Genomic DNA, 23,508 nt, shown 5'->3' with positions numbered 1-23,508 from the left:
TCCCTGGTAGCTCAGCTGGTAAAAAATCTGCCTGCTATGCAGGAGACCCCGGTTCAATTCCTGGGTCAGGAAGATACCCTGAAGGAGGGCATGGCAACCCACTCCAGTATTCTTGCCTGGAAACTCCCCATGGACAAAAGAGCCTGGTGGGCTACAGTCCATGGCGCCGCAAAGAGTCAGACATGACTGAGCGACTAAGCACAGATAGCACAATGAACCTAATCGCCTCCGGGTGATCCAGAGGTTAGGACTCGTTGCTTTCACTGCACAGGGCACAGGTTCAGTCCCTGGTTGGGGAACTAAGATCCCACGAGCTGCACGCATGGCCAAAAAGAAAAAGATCTGAGCTTTTAAACAGTGTATCAGTTAGCCTTTGCTGCATACAAACTAACCCCCCAAAAATTTAGGGGCTTAAAGCAACAGCAATTTTTCATTTTGCTCCCAAATCTGCAATTTGGGCAGGGCTTGGAAAGGTAGCTTATTGGTGCTCCCTGTGGCATCAGCTACAGAATCTTCTTTGAGGCTGAGGGGTCTCCTTTCAAGGTGACTGACTCACTCACATAGCCACCAAGTGGATTCCTGGGCCTTCAGCAGGGGCAAGTAGAAGGAGGGTGTTGGGACCTCTCCATGATCTGCCCGCAGCTGGGTTCCTCCAACAGCAAACATCCCATTGCATTTTTCTAACAGCTTTAGAGGTCACTTGCTGTCCTGAGGACTCCTAATTGAAGTGTTCACAAAGGCCTGTCCAGGTTCCAGAGGATGGGTTGTAGACTCCAACTCTTGAGGGTTGAGTAGCAAGATTCTAGAAGAGTATGTGGAACAGAAGCTACAATTATGACCCTCTTTAGAAATTACAATTTGCAGCACAAAGTTTCTAGCCCATGATCCCTTGGTTATGAAGCAGTGACCTGGGATTCAAACTGATAGTTTAGGTCAAGAACTCTGATTGCACTTTATCAGCCATTGTTCAGTGTGGGAAACTCTAGGCATATTAAGCAGAAAGGGATTGGATACTCAGCAGGAGGGCCCTGTTGAGCCCCCAGGCATCCGCTTGGCAGCTGTATGAGTCATTCAGAGTGAGGATTTAGGGGCTTACAGCATCTCTGGAGGGGCTGAGAGAGAGGGTTGTAAGCCAGTGCTGCTTAAATTTGATGTGCAGCAGTCACCAGAGGACTTCCCAGGTGGCGCTAGTGGTAAAGAACCTGCCTGCCAATGCAAGAGACATAAATGAAGTGGGTTCGATGCCTGGGTCCAGAAGATCCTCTGGAGGAGGGCAATGGCAACTCACTCCAGTATTCTTGCCTGGAGAATTCCATGGACAGAGGATCCTGGTGGGCTACAGTCCACGAGATCGCATAGAGTCAAACATGACTGAATGACTCAGCACAGCACAGCACAGAGTCACCAGGAAAGTTTTGCATGAACACAGCTTCCTGAGTTCCACCTTACAATCTCTGATTCAGTAAGGGGCAGGGGGAAGGGGAGAAACTGCATTTTTAACAGGCTCCCAAGTGATGCTGATATTGCTGCCTATAAGGCCCTCTTTGGTGTAGCCCTAGAATAGGTTGGAACACCACCCTGGGAGCTGCTTCCTCTGCAGACTGGAGAATCAGAGGGCTGCCACCGGAAATAACTGAGTTCAAAAACGCCACCCCAACACCCACAAAGCCAGAGAGATAGGTCCACTAGGACACTGAGCAAAATTAATTAAAATGAACTTAAAACTATTTTCAAATAATTAAACACACACACACTGTTCTGTCTCACTTCTACTTTCCAGATCTCTCAGGAGCATTGCTCATGGGTAGAACCTAATCAGCATCCAGAACCAGAGCTGCAAAGAACTCTGGACAATGTAGTTTTCCCCCAGCTTCTGGTACACAGGAAGGCAAACTAGGAGGGAGAGACAGAAAGAAAGCGAGGGATACTGAAAGCCAACCAACTTCTCCCACCCAGTTCTTCCACTGGACCACCAGATCCAGATGGGGCCCCAGCCCCCTACCTGGGTCCCACTACAGCCAGAAGGAAGACAGCCTGGGAAATCCAGCCTGCAGCCACCTCCATCTCAGCAGGCTCAGCACATCACTGGATGGTGGAGCAGAAAGATGATGAACTAGGCAGCAAGTTTGGCTGTCTTTATTATCCTAAATATAATGTGACCACAGAAAAACTCCCTATTGTTGTTGTCTAGGCACCAAGTCATGTCCGACTCTTTGCAACCTCGTGGACTGTAGCTCACCAGGCTTCTCTGTCCATGGCATTTCCCAGGCAAGAATACTGGAGTGGGTTGTCGTACCCTCCTTCAGGGGATCTTCCCGACCCATGTACCAAACCTACATCTCCCAAGTCTCCCGCATTGCAGGTGGATTCATTTCGTTACACTGAGCCACTGGGGAAGCTCTTGTAAAGCAATTATCTTCCAATTAAAAATAAATTTTTAAAAAGTAAAAGATTAAAAAAAGAAGTCAGCCTTGATTTATTGTTTTCTATACCCAAAACATTCTTCGGATCTTTTGCTGAATCCAGTTGTCTCTGTCTCCAAAATATGTCCTGAATTTGACCCCTCCTCCCCTTCCCAGCCCAGTCCAGTATTCTTGCCTGGAGAATCCCATGGATGGAGGAGCCTGGCAGGCTCCATGGGGTCACAAAGAGTCAGACACGACTGAGCCAGTTCACTCCTCCCATCTATACTCTGGTCTAAGCTGCCATTGTTGCTCACCCAGTCAATCCCCTTCATCACTTCCCTGGGCTTGCTGCTGCCTGCCACCCCACCCCCACTCCCACCTCCACCCCCTCCCCCAGTGTGCACTGTCCCCCTCCCACAGCAGTCAGAGGAGCTTTTGTATGCAAATAATAACCCTCCCACCCACCACTCCCATCTTACTCAGACTGAAACCCAGACTTCTCACCTTGGTCTTTACCCTGAGGACGACAGCTTCATCACCTTCCCCCTCCCTCCTGAAGCTGAAACTACAGTGGCCTTTATGTTCTCAGCTCAATGCAGCTTCAGCGCCTTTCATGTAGCTCCTGCTCCTTCTTCCCCCAGGTGTTCACAAGGCTGGCTCCTCCTTCTCCACAGGTTTCAGTTCAAAAGACACCTCCTCAGAGCAGCCTTGCCCTGGCAACTCCAAATTGTACCTAGTCACTTTCCCTCTGTTTTCCCCTATCAGGTGTTTCCCTCATAGCACCTATCACTAACGCAAATTATCTTGTCTATTTCTAGTTTCTTTTGTCTGTCCCCTTCCCTCCCCACTGAAAGGTAAGCTTCAAGGAAACTTGTCTACTTTGCTCACCACATGTATAGAACCAGCTTATGCCACACAGACATTCAGTAATTATTTGCTGTGAGACTTCACAACACACTGTGAGGTGTATTCTTTTCCTCCTTTGAAAAAAATTTAAATAAAGATGTATGGGGTTTCCCTGGTGGCTTAGTGGTAAAGAATCTGCTTGCCAATGCAGGAGACATGGGTTCGATCCCTGGTCCAAGACGATCCCACATGCCACAGAGCACCTAAGCCCATAAGCCGCAACTACTGAGTCTGCGCTCTAGAGCCCAGGAGCCACAACTACAGCAAATAGACAGTAAGTACCTCCTGCTCGCCGCAACTAGAGAAACAGCAACGAAGGCCCAGCATAGCGAAAAATAAACAAAATTATTTTTCAAATAAATAAATAAAGATGTATGACGTGTATCCATTTATTTATTGGCTGCCCCACGTGGCTTGTGGGATCTTAGTCCCTGACCAGGGTTTGAACCCCTGCCCTCCACAGTGATAGTGCAGAGTTCTAACAACTGGAATGCCAGAGAGTTCCCATGTTTTCTCACCTTCAAAGGAAGGAAACAAGGATGTCCCTGGTGGTCCAGTCACTGAGACTCTGATTTTACTGCAGGGGTGAGGTTCAGTCCCTGAACCTGAACTTCACCGCCTGGGCAGAAATTCAATCCCTGATCGGGGAACTAAAATCCCACTAACCATGTGGTGATCAAAAAAAAATTCTTTTTTTAATTTTTAAAATGTTTACTTTGTTGTGTTGAATCTTAGTTGTGGCACGTGGGATTTTCATTGCAGTGCACAAACTCTCTAGATGTGGCTCTCAGGCTCAGGAGTTGTGGTGTGGGGACTTAGCTGCTCTGAGGCAGGTGGGATCTTAGTTCCCTGACCAAAGATCGAACCTTCATCCCCTGCATTGCAAGAAGGATTCTTAACCACTGGACCACCAGGGAAGTCCCTAAATTATTTTTTTAATTTTAAAGATAAAGCAAGAAAACAAAGACACAGGGAAGGTGGAAGGTGGCTTCTAAGATGACCCTCAACAATGCCCATCTCCCTGTTCATGCCCTTATGTTCTCCCCTCCCACTGAGCACAGGCTGGACCCGGAGGTTTCTTCTGCTCAACAGGATATGGCAAAGGTGATGGGATGTTCCTTCTGAGACTGGCTTACGAAAGCCTGTGACTTCTGCCTTGATGAGTTCTCTATTGCCTTTTTAGCTTGCTTGTTCTGGGGAAGCAAGAAGCAGGTTGGGAAGGTCCCCATGGCAAAAAAACAAAACAAAACCTGAGGGTAACCCCTGATCGACAACCAAGCAAGGAACTGGGGTGCTCCATCCACAATAAACTGACTCCTGCCAACAGCCACCATGAGCTTGGAGGCAGATCCATTTTTGGTTGAGACATCAGAAGGGACCACAGCCCAAATGACACCTTATTACAGCAGAGAGACCCTGAAGTACAGGACCCAACCCAGCTGTGTCCAGAGTCCTGGCCCCCATGGAAACTGTCAGATAATAAATGTGTGCTTTTTTAACATTTATTATTTATTTGGCTGTGTCAGGACAGGATCTTTGTAGCAGATTCACTGTGGCACGTGGGATCTTTAGCAGCAGTATGTGAATGCTTAGTTGCGCTATGTAGGATCTAGTTCCCCGACCAGGGATTGAACCCAGGCCCCCTGAGTTGTGAGTGCAGAGTCTTAGCCACTAGACCACCAGGGAAGTCCCTAAATGTGTGTTCTTTTAAGCCACAAACTATAGGGTGATAGATTACATAGCCAGAAAAAATTAATACAGAGAGGTCAAATGACCGGCCTAAGGTCACAGAGAGTTGGACTGTGAAGAAAGCTGAGCGCCGAAGAATTGATGCTTTTGAACTGTGGTGTTGGAGAAGACTCTTGAGAGTCCCTTCGACTTCAAGGAGATCCAACCAGTCCATTCTAAAGGAGATCAGTCCTGGGTGTTCATTGGAAGGACTGATGCTAAAGCTGAAACTCCAATACTTCGGCCATCTCATGTGAAGAGTTGACTCACTGGAAAAGACTCTGATGCTGGGAGGGATTGGGGGCAGGAGGAGAAGGGGACGACAGAGAATGAGATGGCTGGATGGCATCACCGACTCGATGGACTTGAGTTTGAGTGAGCTCCGGGAGTTGGTGATGGACAGGGAGGTCTGGCGTGCTGTGATTCATGGGGTCGCAAAGAGTCGGACACGACTGAGTGACTGAACTGAACTGAACTGCACTGAGCTGAAGGTCACAGAGATGTTAAAGAACTAAGTTAGGTCTTGAACCAAAGTATCTCTGACTCCAAAATTATTCTCTTAACGAATTCCCTGACCCGTCTCCCCTAATCATGGACAGAACATACCAAAAGCTTGATTCAGGTGTGACTTTGTACTAAATATATCACGTGAAATCTCTCACTGAACCTTCGTAGGATCTCTGAAACAAGCACCATGTTTACTTATGATACAAATGCAGAAACAGGGGAATTATCTGGTGGTTCAGAGGTTAAAACTCCATGCTTCCACTGCACAGCGCACAGGGTCAGTCCCTGGTCGGGGAACTAAGATCCTGCATGCTGCACAGCATAGCAAAAAAAAAAAAAAGGTGCAGAAACAATGACAGGTAAGGTCCCACTTTCGCAAAGGAGCATGAGCTCCTCTCGCATTCCCACCCCATGGGTTTGCCTTTGGATTGCATTGGAGTGAATTTCAGAAATGAAAAAGGATTTGAAATATCTCTGCAAAGGCTCTGCCTTAGTTCATTCCAGCCGTTAACAGAACACCATGGACTGGGAAGCTTATCAACAACCAACATTTCCTTCTCATAGTTCTGGAAACTGGAAGTCCAAGATCAAGGTGCCAGAAGTTGCTGTGAAAGCCTGCTTCTTGGTTTACTGATGGCAGTCTTCTTGCCATGTCCTCACATGGTGGCAGGGGTGACGGATCTCTCTGGCAATTCCTTTATGAGTTTGGTGGTGGTGGTGGTGTTCAACTGCTAAGTTGTTTCTGACTCTTTGCGACCCCATGAACTGCAGCGCACCAGGCTTCTCTGTCCTTCACTATCTTCCAGAGTCTGCACAAACTCATGTCCATTGAGTCAGTGATGCTATCTAACCAACTCATCCTCTTTTGCTCCCTTCTCCTCCTGCCCTCAACCTTTCCCTGCATCAGAGTCTTTTCCAGAGAGTCAGCTTTTCACATCTGGTGGCCAAAGTATTGGAGCTTCAGCTTCAGTCTTTCTAATGAATAATCAGGGTTAAGAGGAGACTAATCCAATTCATAACCTCAGATATGCAGATAACACCACCCTTATGGCAGAAAGTGAAGAGGAACTCAAAAGCCTCTTGATGAAAGTGAAAGAGGAGAGTGAAAAGGCTGGCTTGAAGCTCAACATTCAGAACACAAAGATCATGGCATCTGGTCCCATCACTTCATGGACATAGATGGGGAAACAGTGGAAACAGTGTCAGACTTTATTTTGGAGGGCTCCAAAATCACTGCAGATAGTGACTGCAGCCATGAAATTAAAAGATGTTTACTCCTTGGAAGGAAAGTTATGACCAACCTAGATAGCATATTAAAAAGCAGAGACATTTCTTTGCCAACAAAGGTCCGTCTCATCAAGGCTATGGTTTTTCCAATGGTCATGTATGGATGTGAGAGCTGGACGGTGAAGAAAGCTGAGTGCCAAAGAATTGATGTTTTTGAACTGTGGTGTTGGAGAAGACTCTTGAGAGTCCCTTGGACTGCAAGGAGGTCCAACCAGTCCATCCTCAAGGAAATCAGTCCTGGGTGTTCATTGGAAGAACTGGTGCTAAAACTGAAACTCCAATACTTTGGTCACCTCATGACTCATTGGAAAAGACCCTGATGTTGGGAGGGATTGCGGGCAGGAGGAGAAGGGGATGACAGAGGATGAGATGGCTGGATGGCATCACTGACTCGATGGACAAGAGTTTGAATAGACTCCGGGAGTTGGTGATGGACAGGGAGGCCTGGCGTGCTGTGATTCATGGGGTCGCAAAGAGTCGGACACGACTGAGCGACTGAACTGAACTGAGCTGAATCCAATTCATGAGATTCACCCTCATGTTGTAATCATTTTTCCAAAGACCCACTCCCCACCTCCTAATACCATCACCTTAGGGGTTAAGATTTAGCATTGAGAGTTCCCTGGTTGTCCAGTGGTCAGGACTCTGAGCTTTCACTGCCATGGCCCTGGGTTCAATGCCTGGTCAGGGAGCTAGGATCCATCAAGCCTGGCTCCCCACACCAAAAAAGAGAGAGAGATTCAGCATGTAAATTCAAGAGGCCCCACAAATATGCACTATATCAAGGCCCCAAAGGGTGAAGCAGAGAGGGATGGCCCGAGTATTTTGTATTCCTGATCCCCAGCCCTGGCTGGGATCCAGCTCCCCTTGGAGAAAAAGGGGGGACCGAGCTGTGATCAGCCTCATCCATCTACATCTTGGCTGGAGGCTTTGGAGGGCTGTGTGTGTGTGTATATATCTGTGTGTGTGTTCATATACTTATGCACTAACTTAACCCCCCACCACCCAGACTGGAAATACCCTTGCACCCACAGTCACGTGGACAGGCACAGAAGGAAAATCCCCAGTCATCCACATTCTCACTCGGCCTGATGGAGTAGACACAAATTCAACAGACACATGGACACCATGTTCAACCCCAGATACCCCAGGCCACGCCAGGTCACACGTGGATCCGTGGAAATGCACGCCTCTCTCCACACAGACATTCTCAATATCTTGCAGGGAGCCTAGGAGTCTTGAAGACTCTGCTGCATTTTGACTCCGTGGAATTTTTTTTTAATATTTATTCATTTCATTTGGCTGCACTGGGTCTTAATTGCAAACTCTTAGTTGCGGTATGTGGGATCTAGCTCCTTGACCAGGGATTGAACCCAAGTCTTCTGCATTTGGGAGGGTGGATTCTTAGCCACTAGACCACCAGGGACGTCCCTGTCTGTGGGATTTTGCATGTATGTGCATGACCATACATGTCTCCTGCCTTGGTACTTTCAGGTGTGTCTACGGATCTTTGTTTTTCAACATGACATCTGTCCACCTAGGTGTCTGTCTGTTTCTGAGTCTGCAACACTGCTTGGGTGTGTCTGGCTGTGTGTCTCTCTGTGTGTGTGACTATGTCCAGCTATGAATCTGACTTGAGGTTGAGCCCTGACCATGTCTGTCCCTTCATTACTGCTCTACATCCGTGCCCTGTACATTTCAGTCTCTTGTCTGGGTCTGCTTCTCTGATATTTCATTTGTGTTGACAACTGTGGTCTCTGTGTGTGTGTCTGTAGTCTGTCTGGAACTGTTTGCTGGGTGGAACCTGTGCATTATCCCCCTGCACCTATCATCTGGATGGACAAGGGCTTCTTTATGTATGTGCTGTCCCTCCGTGCTTGTCACTTTGGGTCTGTGACTATGTGCTGCCTTTATGACTGGGTATCCCTCTGTGTCTGTCTGAGGTCTGTGGCTGTTCTGGCCTGTGTGTGTTGCCTCTTGGTGCCTGTGTTCTGTCTGCTGTCCATCCACCTTCCTGGTGCCCCCCGTGTCCACTCTCCATCCTGGCTCCCTCTGGCGGTCCCATGAGGAACGGCCAGTGCAGATGGACCAAAAGGAAAAGAGTTAAGGGAAGAGGAAGGCTTTTAGGCAAACTGTGAGTCCTGGGCTGCTACGGAGAAGAGAAGGCTTGGGTGTAATGGTGGGGTCCACACGTGCCCCAGCCTGGCAGACGTGGGGGGGATCTGGCCTCTGAGCCTATGGACCTCTTGCCCATCCATCCTGCGGAAGGCTAGAAGGCAGGACGCCTGGGTCTCTCACAGTGGGTGGGGGCAGAAGCCTTCCTCTGGGGACGTCACCCGTTAAACTTCCTCTCTCAGCCACACAGGAAGCTGAGACGGCTCAGGGCCCAGCCCCAAGAAAGCACAGGCCCCCAGGACCCCTGGGGAAAGGGTCCCGCTGGGCCAGCCCTCCAAGGACCATGGGATCCACAGCTGAGTAAGAGCTGCCCCCTCTCCCATCCTCTGGACCAAGCCTGGGCTGGGGCTGAGGGGAGCAAGGCTGGGGCAGGCCCGGGAGGGACGTGAGCCACAGGGGCAGGTGGCTGGAATCAGAGCAGGACTCAGCTGGCCTACAGTATGGACTCTGCTCTCAGGCACATTCAGGCCACTCTGGGGCTTTCCCCAGTCTCTCTTCCCCTCTGCCTCTGTATGATTAAGTTTGTTCCTCTGAGTGTGTGCCTTTTGATACATCTCAGTAATGGGGAGTCTGGCTTCCGGGGTCAGCAGTGGGTGAAAGGGGACTCTGTGTGTCCATGTGTGTGTGTGTAATTGATTGTGTGGGATTTATCTCAGTGTGAGGATGAAGCTCAGCGTGAGGAGGTCCCCATGTCTGGGACAGTGTGTCTGCACTCCCTCCCCATCGTCTTTCTCTGTCTCTCTCTCTCTCTGAGCCCAGTCCCCAAGCCTTTGCACGGTGGGTGGAGGGAGAGGGCCAGGGGAGGAAGGAGGAGATTGCAGGCTTCCCAGGAGGATCAGGGCACACTGCCCTCTTTCCTTTGATAGGAAACCTGGGGTCAGTCCCCAGGGCCCCATGAAGTCTTGGGGCAGAGCCTCGCACATACACCCAGTGACCCGACCGGCTATGCAAGAAAAGGGGGATGTTATTCACCTTCACACTGGCTCAGCCACACATACACAGTCTTACCTGGAGAGTTCGATCTTTTCAGGCAGACACAGTATAGAATTGCACACACACACATACACACACACACAATCACGCACATGTGCAGGCACACACAGAAGCAAGTCCCTGGACCCACTAAACCCTTTTCTGTCCCACAGAGGGGGTCCCCTTGCCCTGTTTGATTGGTTCTTTGAAGCAGCCTACCCTGCCTCCCTGCAGGAAGGTGAGTCAGGGGCCATCGCTGGGGGAGGGGAGATGGAGGGTGGGCCTGGGACGGTGAACTTAGTGGCTCATTTTCGGTGCAGATCCCCCCATCCTGCGGCAGTTCCCCCCAGACTTCCAGGACCAGGTATGCAGGCTGGCTCTTTTCTTCCCCCGGGACCAGGGCCCGTTCCCCTTGGGGAGGGGACCCAATGTCTCAGACCACAGATCACCACCGGGAACTCTGTGGTGGGGCCCAACCTGCATGGCCAAGCAGTGAGTGCTTCTCTCCATCCCCAGGAGTCTATGCAGATGGTGCCTAAATTCTGCTTCCCTTTTGATGTGGAAAGGTATGGAAGGAAGCAGACACCCGAGAACCCAGGGATGCAGGCCTCTCATGGACCCTCAGTACTCAAACACCCAGAGACTCAGACAGCAGAGTTCATATGCCCAGCGATCTGAGATTCAGGGGCCGAGGGACTCAGACACCCAGGGACTCTGACAAATAGTGACCTATACACAAAGGGACTCATTTACCCAGGGACTCAGGGTTCCAAAGCCCAGGGATTCAGGGGCCCAAGGATCCAGGGGTCCAGGGATCCAGAGGTCCAGGGACCCAGGGCCTAAGGGGCTGAGAGATCCAGGACACAGGAACCCAGGGGCTCAGGGATCCAGGACTCAGGGAACCATGGGCTCAGGGATTCAGGGACCCAGGACCTCAGGGATCCAAGGACTGAGGGGATCCAGGGACTGAGGGACCCAGGGGCTCAGAGACACAGAGGCTTGGAGATTCAGGGACTTTGGGATCCAGGAACTCAGAGAACCAGGGATTTGAGGGATCCAGGGACTCAGAGAACCAGGGACAGAGGGACCCAGGGACTCAGAGAACCAGGGGCCCTGTCAACTAGGGACCTATATGCCCAGGGCCCCAGACTGATGGACACAGTATGAGGAGCCTTGTTGGGGGCATGGAGGGGAGGGCGGTTCACAGGGGTGGGATGCCCAGGTCTCTAAGAGCCTTTCCTGCTCCCAGGGAGCCCCCCAGCCCCGCTGTACAGCATTTCACCTTCGCGCTCACGGATCTGACAGGCACCCGCAGGTTTGGTTTCTGCCGCCTGCGGGCTGGTGCTCTCAGCTGTCTCTGTATCCTCAGGTGTGGGAGATGGGGGTCTGGGGGTGGGGGTTGGGGCCTCTGCCCAGGGGCACTACATGGAAACTGTGTCCACTCTCCACAGCCACCTGCCTTGGTTTGAGGTGTTCTACAAGCTGCTGAACACAGTGGGAGACCTCCTGGCTCAAGACCAAGTGAGACCAACCCTCCCTGTCATTTCTGCAGGAGTCCCAGCCCCACCACCACCACCCAAGCCCTCAGCTTCCCAGGCCTGACCTGGGCCCCTTGACTCCTCCCAGACCACAAAGCCTGAGTCAAGACACTCAGAGTCCCCAACCCACGTCCTGGCTCAGATATCCCACCCTCATCCAGGTCTCAGAGGTGGACGAACTTCTTCTAAATCTGCTGCAGCAGCCCCTTCCTGGGACCCAGGCCTCAGTAGGTCTGGAGCTGGTGAGTACCCCTCACCCCTGGGCGGCGGCAGACTTCCGGTGGCAGGATAGGCTGCACTCAGGCCCTGAGAAGTACACCGTACATCTCTCCCCCAGGGCAGTGGAGTGAGGATTGCCAGTGTACAAGGCCTGCAGCCCCCTGTCCCTGGGAAGAACATGTCGGTGAGCAGAGATAGGGAACCCTGGAAGGTTGGGATCCACGTGAGGACAATCCACTGACTGACTGGTCCTCTCCATCCCCCTGTTCCCCCAATCCCCCGCCAGCTTTCCTGCTTCGTGGCCCCCGACTCCGGCCGCCTGCCATCCATTCCTGAGAACGTGAGTGGAGACCCCGGGAGAGAGCTCTGGGGGAGGGTAGAGGTCCAGAAACCAGGAGGGGGCTGTGAGATCCTGTGGTCCCTCGTGTCCAGCATCTCTCTCTGTTCTTCAGAGGAACCTAACAGAGCTGGTGGTGGCGGTGACCGACGAGAACATCGTGGGACTGTTCGCCGCCCTCCTGGCAGAGAGAAGGGTCCTGCTCACGTCTAGCAAACTGAGCACAGTGAGGCGGGTGTCGCCGGGCCAGGGAGGGACAGAGGCCTCGCTTGGCCTCTAGGGGCGGGACAACCGAGGCGGATTCCTAGCTCTAACCCCACTAGGCGATACCCGAGGACAAAGTCCTGGCTCTTCGCCTTTGAAGGTCATGGTTGCGTTGAACTCTGCTTCCACCTTCTTGGGGGAAATCCGAGGGGGATGCTGTATAGTCTGGTTTTGCTGCGCCGAGTCCAGGCTCCACCCACTACGGGCCGGAACAAGACTGGCTCCGCCCCCCGAAGGGTGAGAGCTGGGAGGCCTAAATTCTAGCTCCGCCCCGAGCGAGGAAGGACGGGGCAAATGGAGGCTGCATGCGGGCCCCACCCCTAGGGGCGGAACCAGGAAGGGACTAAATTCGAGCTCCACTTCTTTAGGGGTGAGGTCAGTGGGGCTGAACCTTTGCTCCACCCCTAGAGGCGGGACCAGTGAGGGACTGAATCATAGCTCCACCTCTTTAGGGGTGGGGTCAGTGAGGCTAACCGTTGCTCCACCCCTAGAGGCGGGACCAGGTCCTGCTCATTCATAGCTCTTCTTTCAGAATGGGGTTGGTGGGTTGGGTCGCTGTCCTACCCCTAAAGAGAGTGATCCGGTGAGTTGAATATTAGCTTCGCCCCCTAGAGAGAAAGAGACTAGCACGTGCCGAGTCCTGGCACCACCAGCCCCCAGCATTGTAATTGGTAGAATTACTGGCCTTCACGTGAAAGTGTTTGAGTTTTCACTTCTTACCTAGTATTCTCTGAGGAACCGGGTGGAGGGGGACAGGAGACTGAGGACGTGAGAAATGAAGTCGGGGGAGCCACCGTCCCAGCGAGGAATCCTTGCAGCTGGGAGTCCAGGCTCTGACTCCAAGGTCCCCTCCACCCGTCCCCAGCTGACCTCCTGTGTCCACGCGTCCTGCGCTCTCCTGTATCCCATGCACTGGGAGCACGTGCTGATCCCCACGCTGCCGCCGCATTTACTGGACTACTGCTGGTGAGGGGCGGGGCCTGGGGAGGGAGCAGGGCTTGGGGAAGAAGCCTGGGGTCCTGGGGACCCGGGGGCGGCGCCTGCATGACCCGGCCCCCTCGGTCGTCCGCAGCGCGCCTATGCCCTACCTCATCGGAGTGCATGCCAGTCTCGCTGAGGTAAGCAGGAGCGGGCCTGGATGGCACGGTCGGGCGGAGTGTGTACCCTTCCCCGCCCGAGATCCTCGGGCCCTGAGCGACCACCCCCTCCGACTCCCCAATGCAGAGAGTGCGGGAGAAAGCCCTGGAGGACGTCGTGATGATGAACGTGGACTCCAATACCTTGGAGACACCCTTCGACGATGTGCAGGCGCTGCCCCCAGACGTGGTCAGTGTCACCCGCTCCCCAGCCTCCTGCCACATCCGGTAGGCGAGGCTCAGCACCTGCCTGCTCAGCGCTGCCCCCTTTTCCCCCAGGTGTCTCTACTGAGGCTGCGGCTAAGGAAGGTCGCGCTGGCCCCTGGGGAAGGGGTGTCCCGTCTCTTCCTCAAAGCCCAGGCCCTGCTCTTCGGAGGGTACCGCGATGCACTCGTCTGTAGCCCGGTGAGTAGCAGGAACGAGAAGGGAGCAGCCCCGTGGATGCCTGCAGGATTCAGAATAATAATACCCAGTTTTTATGGAGTGCTTACTTTGAGCTTCCGTTTGCGTGCTAAGTCGCTTCAGTCGTGTCCGACTCTTTACGACCCCATGGACTATAGCCCTCCAGGCTCCTCTGTCCATGGGATTCTCCAGGCAAGAATACTAGAGTGGGTTGCCATTTCCTTCTCTAGCTCTTCTATTTGCTCATCTGTAAAATGGGACCACAACAGTACCCACCCAAAAAGGTCATATGTGTCTGAAATGCTCGGACAGTGCTTGGCACATCGCAATAGATAAACGCTAGATTTACAGTTGCTGTTATTATCTCAATGCTCATAACAGTACAGTGAGAGGGATACTATTATGGTCCCAGTTTACATATGAAAAAACCAAGGCTTGGAGAAAACCCACAGCAGGTGGGTGTTGAAGCCAGGTCTTTGATCTGCTGACTTTCAACCCTGACACCCTCCCCACCCCTACCCCCAGTTTCTCACAACTGTTCTATAAAAAGGTTGTCAGGGAGTTCAATCATTTGAGAATCTGATGTTCCAGTTAGCTCTGCCCTTTAACTCAGCCGGAAACTGTCCATTTCTCCTCCTCCTCTGCCTCCACTCCAGTCTGGCCCACCTTGTTTGTTTGTTGCCTGAATCAGCACTCTCATAGAGTCACTATAAGTCCCCTCTCCGGGTTCTCACCCTTGCACTCCATAGTCTGACCTCCTCGCCCCCGCCAGGAGTCACTTGGGAGCATGAGTCAGGTCCCATTTGCCACCTCCCTCCGGGTAAAAGCCCAGGTCTTCCCTGCAGCCCATAAAGTCCTGCTGGAGTTCAAGCTCACAGAGGCACGCCATGGATGTTCGCTACACAGAGGGACAGTAGAATAGGGAAGGCAGAATAAGGGATCTAAAAGAGCCGCGAGGAGCTTAGAATTCGGCTCCTTCTTCCAGGGCCAGCCTGTCACCTTCAATGAAGAAGCCTTCTTGGCCCAGAAACCCGGGGCGCCGCTGCAGGCCTTCCACCGGCGGGCTGTGCATCTGCAGCTGTTCAAACAGGTGGGCCTGAGCCTTGGGGGCGGGGCTGAGGCCGGAGGGGCGGGGTTAGGGGCGCAGACGCGCGCATCCCAGAGGGCGGAGCCGGGGCTGGAGGGATGGACGCCTGGGTTTACTGAGCCCTGACGGATCCCCAACTCCAGGGTCTCCGGGGTCGGAGAGACATGAATTCTTGGGTCTCTACAAATGGAAGCCCCTGACCTGAGTTCCTAGGGATAAGCTTTACTTCTAGGTCCCTGAGGAGATTGGGCTGGAACCAAATTATTGAGTCCTAACGCGGGGGCCTCCTGGATCGAGGATGGAGGTTCATGTCAGACTCCCTTTGCGGGGAGGGGAGGCAGGCCGGCCTTTGGGACCCCAGGGATCGGGGAGGGGGAGGGGGAACCGGACTTCTGGGTTCTCGGGCGAAAGTTGGATGCACTTCAGTGTCCTTCGGGGCGAACTGGCTTCTAGGGTCCCTGGAGGTGGAGTCGACCTCTTCCCAGGGTCACTGAGAGGAGGCAGGCAGGTGTGGAGTGGCAGTCTTACTTCTCCGACCCTGTGAGCCACAGAGTCTGGTCCCTGAAGACAGATCCTGACTTGGGGTGGGGCGGGGCGGACCTCTGGCTTGCTGAGGTGGGCTCCAGACTCCAGAGGCCTCATGTTGGGGAAGGGTGGGGCCAAGGATGTCTTCTATGTCTTGATGGGAGTAGATCCCTAGAACTCACATTCTAATGTTTGGGGCACCCTGATTTCCTGTTTCTCCCACACCCCCAGTTCATCGACGGCAGACTGGAGAAGCTGAACACAGGTGAAGGCTTCTCAGACCTCTTCGAGCAGGAGATCACTAGTAGTGGGGCCTCCTCAGGTAAGCTCTGCACCTGGCCTCAGAGCCCCCACCCCACCAGCACCCCTACCTAAGCCCACCCACCCTGAAGATGCTATGCTCTCTGCTTTCTTCTCTGCAGGGACACTCCGCTCCTACCAGCTTTGGGCAGACAACCTGAAGGTAGTAATACCACTTTTAGTGTTTATTGCAAGATTAAATTAAACCCATAGCCATCCTCATTATGCTCGTTTATAGAAAGAGGTGAAAAAAATCAAGACTCAGGGAGAGGGACTTTCCTGGCGGTCCAGCAGTTAGGACTCTGCGCTTCCAATGCAGAGGGCACAGGATCTCTGATCCCTGGTCATAGAACCAAAATCCCACATATCACACACACACACACAACAAACAAAAGAACCTCTATACCTATGGTGATAGGCAACTACTGTGAACCTACCAAAAATCATTGAGTTGTGCAAGTAATGCAAGTGACTTGTATGTAAATTATCACTCAGTTTTTAATTTAATAAAAAAGAAGATTCAGAGAGGGAGAAGGGTTTTTCCAGCAACACACAACGCGGGTGGGCAGGTGGGGTCTAGGATAACCCACGTGCCTATGCCTCTCTTCTTTGGCTTTCTCTCCACAGAAAGGTGGTGGTGCCCTTCTGCACTCCGTCAAGGCCAAGACCCAACCAGCTGTCAGGAACATGTACCGCTCGGTGAGGCTGGGGTGGACAGACCAGTTACCAGGGTGACCAAGCCAGAGGATATTTTAACCTCCCCTTTAGAGGACAGTTTATCAGAACTGAACCAGCAGTTAAACCAGTTGCAACGTTTCCTACTTTTATTTTCCATTGACTGTGTTCTTTCACATTTGTCAGATCACGTCTTTCCTATTTAAAAATGATCACCAGGATTCTTTGGCAAACATCTTGGGGTATTCCTTCTGAGATACTAACATTCCTGCTTCCACACTTAGTGTTTTGTTTTTCTCCCAAATCCAAAAGTTTCCTGGGACCGGCTCCTGCTGCTCGGAACCGTCTGTTGAATTTTTATTCTTTGCTCAGCTTTTGAACACTAATTTTTTACGGCGTTCCGGCCTTGCCACTCCCTGTTTCATTTGGGGGTTATCTCCTTCGGGAATATTCCTTTTGTATTAGTCAAAGAGGCATATTTGTATTGACTCCTTAGCTGGTACAGGGGGATTCTGAATGTATTTTGAGACATCCATGAGCAGATGGCAAGATGAGTCTGTCCTTGGGGGTGGAGGGCCTGGTTCTCAAACGCTCGTGTCAAATCACTCTTTTGGTTCCTCCATAGGCAAAGAGCGGCTTGAAGGGTGTGCAGAGTCTTCTCATGTACAAGGTAAAGTCAGTGGCCAATGCCAGGGGGCAGTAGGGGGAAGCAGTTCCTGGCTTACCCACCCTCTTTCTAGGAAGGGGACTCTGGCCTGCAGAGAGGGGGCTCCTTGAGGGCCCTTTCCCTCACCAGCCGCTCAGATCGCCTGCAGCAGCGCCTGCCTATCACCCAGCACTTTGGACAGGTAAGCCCCCTCCCACCTAGTGCCAATGCACACACCTGGAATTATCACCAAGTCCTTCTCTCCTTCCCTGCCTCCAACCAGGCATCTCAACTACCCCCAAATGGGGTGCCCACACCATTCCCCATTCACAGAGCCCCCTGATTCTGTAGCTCCTGAGGCCCCGCTCCTAGCCCTCAAATGTGTCCTTTGCAGAACCGGCCCCTTCGCCCTAGGAGTCGCCCCAGCAGGAGGCTCAGGCTGGAAGAGAAACCTTCTGAGTCCCTGGAAGAGACGTAAGACTCAAAGGCAGGGGGCGGGGGTGGGGCAGTGTTGGAAGTGGGGCCCAGGACTGATGAGGAATTGGGTCCCCAGACTCCAGACACCTCAGGGAAGCTGGTCTGGGGCAGAAACCTGAGGCTGCCCATCCTCACCCAGGACACCCTCCCTGAGCCCAGAGGATGCTCAGGACCTGTGGGCAGAGGAAGCACTGGACGGCAGCTTCCTGGGGTCTGGAGAAGAAATGGATTTGCTAAGTGAGATATTGGATAGCCTGAGCACGAGAGCCACGAGGACCAGTAGCCTGCGGCCCAGCCAGAGTTTAGACTGCTGCCACAGAGAGGACTTGGACAGCTGCCTCAGCCTGGTGAGAGCCCCACTCCCGCCCCCCCAGTCCTTCCCCATTTGTCCATTCAACCTGCCAGCGCCTGCTTCATCCAAAGGCCAGCAACCTGCCCATATTCCCATCCCCACCCAGCCCGACATACCGGGAAGATCGAGTTGGCAAGCGGATGACGACAAACCGCCAGAGCCCCAGCCCCTGTCCCTGCTGCCTCTGCACACCCCCCAGCCTTCGGATGCCACAAGCTCCGGGAAGCACCCCACTTGCCAATTGCCCTCAGAGGCCAGCCCAGAAATCGAGTCTCCATCCCAGTCTTTGACAGCTTCTGCAGACCCCAGCAGCAAAGAGGACCCTGGATCCTCTCCCGCAGAGCCCCAGCCTCTCCGCTTCTCACCTCCCCATGAAGCAACTGAAGATCCCACTGCCCAGGAGGACCCCTGCTCCCAGCTCTTGGCAGCACCCAGCCAACCCAGCCCTCCCGAAATCCCCCGACCTGAGCCCAACTTGGGTGTTACCTGGACATCCCAAGCCCTTGATTCTTTCTCAGATCCGGGTTCCTCAGAGAATCCCGGAGCCCCGCCTTCAGAGGGCCTGCTTGCAGTTCACTTCCAGCCCCTTGAGGACCCAGAAGCCCCCAGGTCCCCAGCTGCACCTGCAAGCAACTGGCAGGAGCCCCAGGCCAGGAGCAGGCCCAGAGTCGCTGACCTTAAAAAGTGTTTTGAAGGTTAAGGACTAAGGGTCTGGGAGACACTCTGGCCCCTTGTTAATAAAGCCTCAAGAGCCCAAAGCTGGATTTTCCTGATGAGTTTATCTGGGAGCCCTCTTTTGCTCTGAAACCCACACCACTCACCATCTCCCCTCCTGAGGCAACCTCAGGCTGGCTCTTAGGTGGAGCTAAAAGCCCCTCCCTTCCAGGAAGCCCTCCCAGCCCCTAGGACCCTCTTAGAATTCCTCTCCCAACAGCCTATGTGCCCTGTAGGAGTCTCCTTCATCTAGGCTAATTCCTACTCCTACCAGCCCACAGGAAGGTCTTATAATATCTCACCACCCACTATATAGATATATGTGTAAAGTGAGCAGCCACAGTGTCCCCTGCCATCAAGGGCACGGTCTTGGAGGCACCTTCTTCCCTTCTATTGTTAAGCACTGGGTGGGTTTGATTGCCCAGAGAGGGCTCTGCCTTCCCCCAAGGTCACACAACCAGGAAGGGTGATGGGTAGAGGAAGGGGACCTAGATGGGCAGGCAGCCCCGCACCGTCTCCTTGGAGTCCTGGGGAGCCCGGGCCTCAGCTGCATGGGAGAACTGAAAGGAAAGGAGAGGGGCGGAGTGTCGGGCCTGTGCAGCAGCGGGACAGATAACCGACGGTGCAGCAAGCGAGGAGGTGGGTCCCCAGCCCTGGCACCCCAACTGCAGGCAGAGTCAAGCAGAGGCGGCATGCTTCGTAGAGCCCGCCCGGCAGGTGCCCCGTGGCCCCCCAAGTCCTCCGGAACCATCAGAGGCCGGTGTCTCGGTGGCTGTGAGAGAGCAAGTGCCGCCGGGCAGTCCTGAGCAGTGGTGGTGGCTGCGGCCAGCCCCAGCCTTCAGATGAGCCGCTCCTCAGGCGGCAGCTTGAGGTTGGGGGGCGGTGGAGCTCGGGCACCCACCTGCTCCTCACTGCTGGGCCGGTAGGTGCCCTCCGTTTGCCTCTTCTCCCGCAGCTTCCGCACCAGCAGGGCCAGACCCACAGCCAGGAGCAGGGCAGCCAGGAGGGAGAAAACCACGATGATGGCGGTGGTGGCCTCCTGCGACTGCGGGGGATGGGGACAGGTGTGAGTTACCCCTGAACCTGGACATCCTGTCCACCCTCCAACCCCGAGAAGCCTCTGCGGATGGTAGTCCCCTCCCCCCAACACCTGCTGCCTTGGGTGACTGGGTTCCTCCCCCCAGGGTTCCTGATCCCCATCTATCATACCTGGGCTCCCGGGCTCTTCCACCTGCTGTGTCTGGGGTCCTCCTTCCAAGTGCCTGCCACACCTCAGCTTCTAGCTCCCCCCTCCCCCTGCCTGAGAGGCACAGGGGGCTCCTGACCTTGCCAGGCAGGGTATTCTTGCTCACTCCCTTCCAGGCATTCTTGGTCTCACCATTTGCCAAGTTGGCCTTCCGGTCTCTACCATAGGGTTCTCCAATGCCTCCCCCACCAAACCCAACCTGTCACCCCTGAAAGTCTAGGCCCTTCCATCTGCTACCTGAGGGACTCAATAAAATCCCTTCTGCCCTCCTCCCCTATACACCACCCTCCCCACTCAACTCACCAGGGCTCCATTGGAGCCAGGGCTGGGGCCAGAGGGTGTAGTGGTGGTGTTCACACTTGCAGAGGTCGTAGAAACTGCTGGGGAGTGGTAGAGAAGACAATGCTAAGTTGCTCAGTCATGTTCGACTCTTTGTGACCCCATGGACTGTACAGCCTGCCAGGCTCCTCTGTCCACTGGATTTTTCAGGCAAGAATACTAGAGTGGGTTGCCATTTCCTCCTTCATGGGACCTTCCCGACCCAGGGATCGAACCCACAGCTCCTTCATGGCAGGTGGATTCTTTACCTGCTGAGCCATCTGGGAAGCTCCAGAGAAGATAAATGAACCCCCTTCTATTCCTTCCCATCTGGAAACATCTTCATCATCCTTGGGCATTTCCCCTCACCAGAACTCTGCCCTTCTGAGGCTTTCTTTCTGTGGGTACCTCCATGAAGGGGATGGCCCCACTGATTTTGTTTCTCTGGGGACCCCCTACCCCTGGTAGCCCAGCAGCGAGTAATCAACCAACAGCAGTTTGTAGTTTGCACTGAGTTGGGAGCTATTATAATGGATAATGTCCCAAAATCCAACCCTTCCCCCCACAACCCACCTCCCCGGCCCTCCCTCAGCCCTTAAGGAGCTGGGCGGATCCTGTATTTCCCCGGAGTGTCTGACTCACACACCTCCCCCCAGGCACCCGAAACTAGAATAGAGGGCAGAAAGGCAGGGTCCACACCTTGGGCCAGTCTGCTCAACCTGGGCCTGAAGTCCTGGGCAGGCTTCCTCCTGATTCGCATTTCCCCAGAGTCCTCAACCTTACTGAGACTCCGGCCCGCAGGCCTCCTCTCCCGGCAGCTCACAATTCCACCCAACTCAGGAATTCTCCTAGACCAACTCCAACCGTCTAAGGAAGGACACAGAAATTCTCACCCTCCAGCTCTGACTCTATCGACTCCTGCTCCCAAGGCATCACATGCCCGCTCCTGGGTTCTTGACCTCTCAGTGTTCCAGGGACACAGCTCTTCAGAGCCCAGACCCCCAGCGCCCCGGACCGGTACCTACCTTGCCCCCAGCGGGCCAGCAGCAGTGGCAGGCCGAGCGCCAGGAGCGGCTCCAGGCTCGGGCTCGCCATGGGCCGGGTGACAGGCTGGTGGTACAGGGAAGGGGCTTGTCGTGGGCGCCGCTCCTACCGCATCTCCGGCCGGGGGTACCTTCGACCCCGCACCTGGGAGCTGAAGGAGAAAGGCCAGGGCGTGGGGGAGGGGGCCGGATCCAGTCACAGGCCCCTGGGAGGGGCGACCCGTGCCGGTCACCCGCGAGTCCCGCCCCGCCCCGCCGCCAGAGGTCAGAGATTAAAGATTAACTCGGGGCGGCGCGTTCCTGGGCTGGGGAAAGGGGAAGGGGAGGGAAGGGGGGAGGGGGCGCCAGGCCCAGCCGCACGACCTGCCTCCCTACCTGGTCCGGGCGCCTTCGACCTCGCTCTGGGTCTGGATGCCGGTCCTTCGCTCGAACCCTCGGTACGTCGGTCAGTGGCTGGGTCGCCCTGTTCCAGCTCCGCCCGCTCACGTGACCCGGAAAGTTTAGTCACTCACCTGGGAGGGGAGCGCACTTCCGGCTTCTGCACCTGAGCCTAGATGAGAGGGCGGGGCCTAGCGGGGGCGGGGCCGCGCCGCGGATGCACCTGTAACGGGAGCCCAATCCTGCAATCGGAAGGCGTAAGAAGTGCAAGCGCGCAGGTGTAAAAGGGGTCTCTCACCTGCACTGCAGGTACACCTGTAGAATTGTCCAGGTGTGGAAACACAAGGGCATGGAAACATCGGCGTGTGAGGCACTCCTGTCTTGGTCAGACCGGGATGGGGGAGCCTCTAAGGAAAAAATACCTATGTGGGACACACCTGCATGAGAGCTGATGTGTAAAGAAGACATCTGCACGGATGTGTAAGAACACCGATGGGACGCATCTGCCTTGAAACACATCTATTTGGAGTACAGCTGAATGGAAGCCTGCCTGTGGGGAAAACAGCTGTAGAGAACACACCTGCATGTTAACAAACACCTTGCTGAGGCATGTGGCGCGGGGCACATCTGTTTTGGGAATGCATCTGCATAGCTCACCTATGAAACGAACAAGACTTGCAGGAGGAATTGCCGTGTGGAGAGACATTAGAAACACCTGTAAAGATACACCTGCACTGAAGTGCGCCTGTAGGGGACCCAGTTATATGAAAAAGCCCCATGTGGATGAATATTTAAATGGAATACACCTGTGGTGGGGGAGGCTGTATAACGCATTCCTGGGTGGAGGAATACCTGTTCAGACACATACCTATGAGGTGGAGGAAACAACCGTGCAGGAGGGACAGCTGCATCGAACTGAGCTCACGTGAGAGGGAGACCTGAGCACGCCTGCGTGGGGCACACTAACACAGAAGCACATCTGAGGGGGGCTCGTGTGTACTGAGGTCCGCCTGTCAAGGATGCACCTGTGAGAAACCATTTGTTTGGGACATCTCCGTGGGAAAATACCTGTATCCCCCTGTGTTGTAGGGCACCTGAGAGGGCCATCTGTGAATGAAAACGTCTAGGAGGAGACCCTCTATAAGAGGTTTTGTCTGGAACACACCTGTTAGAGCACACCTGTCTGGGCGTATTGCCAGGGAACCATATTGCCCTCACGGCTGTATCTTTACATAAAGGACGATGGTAATAAGACGACCCCATCCTGCGGACTCTAGAGTGAAGAATTATGGTTAAGGGAAAATTAATCCCTTCCAGGTCATAGATCAACGATGGGTAAGAATCCCAGGTCTGGTTAAATCTCTGCTTTGCTCCTTCCTGGGCATATGGACTGGGGTGAGCGGCTTAACCTCCTATTTCCTCCTCCGTGAAGTGCGAAAGCCAGTTCCACCTACGTTTTAGGGTTTTAGAGAAGACGACGCGAGAGGTGAGTAAAAGACCAGGCTTGTGCAACGCAATGAATCAACGTTAGCTATTATTATTCGCTGTCAAAAGGCCTGGGCGACCCTCCCCCTAATGGTGACTCGAGAAACTGAGCCCGAAACTAGTGGGAGGGACCTTCGGCAGGTGCACAGAGCTCAACACACTGGGTCCCCGTCTTCAGTTACGCGGTCCTTATCCCCAGCCGAGCCTGGGACTCCTCCCCAGGCAGGTCCGGAGAAAGCAATTTTCGCGGTGTCCGGATCAGGTCGGGGCCCCTTTAAGACTTCCGGGAGAGCCAGGGGCCGCGGGGCCGAAGGCTGACCCGGGTCAGTGGGGAGGCCCCGCCTAGGTGGGTGGGAGAGGCGGGAAGGGCGGGCACAGTTCTTGCG

General features: G+C 54.0%; 2 protein-coding genes across 2 annotated transcripts; one reads left to right on the top strand and one right to left on the bottom strand.

Moving 5' to 3' along the window:
* Window positions 1-9,160: 9,160 nt before the first annotated feature.
* On the top strand, window positions 9,161-18,696 carry DENND1C (DENN domain containing 1C). The gene is made up of 23 exons (XM_055430818.2): window positions 9,161-9,308; window positions 10,154-10,218; window positions 10,301-10,344; window positions 10,497-10,546; window positions 11,230-11,349; window positions 11,432-11,501; window positions 11,680-11,760; window positions 11,856-11,921; window positions 12,024-12,077; window positions 12,190-12,300; window positions 13,204-13,304; window positions 13,411-13,456; window positions 13,563-13,664; window positions 13,754-13,879; window positions 14,862-14,966; window positions 15,720-15,810; window positions 15,911-15,951; window positions 16,416-16,487; window positions 17,089-17,133; window positions 17,204-17,311; window positions 17,504-17,583; window positions 17,726-17,933; window positions 18,045-18,696. The coding sequence occupies exons 1-23, from the start codon at window positions 9,292-9,294 to the stop codon at window positions 18,636-18,638; spliced, it is 2,397 nt and encodes a 798-aa protein (XP_055286793.2). The 5' UTR covers window positions 9,161-9,291; the 3' UTR covers window positions 18,639-18,696.
* Window positions 16,592-21,792, bottom strand: CRB3 (crumbs cell polarity complex component 3). Its single transcript, XM_055430816.2, has 5 exons — window positions 21,635-21,792; window positions 21,242-21,411; window positions 20,202-20,278; window positions 19,554-19,697; window positions 16,592-19,212 (listed from the first exon to the last, which is right to left on the bottom strand). The coding sequence occupies exons 2-5, from the start codon at window positions 21,309-21,311 to the stop codon at window positions 19,141-19,143; spliced, it is 363 nt and encodes a 120-aa protein (XP_055286791.1). The 5' UTR covers window positions 21,312-21,411; window positions 21,635-21,792; the 3' UTR covers window positions 16,592-19,140.
* Window positions 21,793-23,508: the final 1,716 nt, after the last annotated feature.

This window comes from Moschus berezovskii, chromosome 8 (assembly GCF_049115385.1).
Source record: "Moschus berezovskii isolate FMDL1 chromosome 8, NW_MosBer_1.0, whole genome shotgun sequence".
NCBI lineage: Eukaryota > Metazoa > Chordata > Mammalia > Artiodactyla > Moschidae > Moschus > Moschus berezovskii.
The sequence above is the reverse complement of the archived record's forward strand: the minus strand, read 5'-3'. Positions and strand labels throughout refer to the sequence as shown.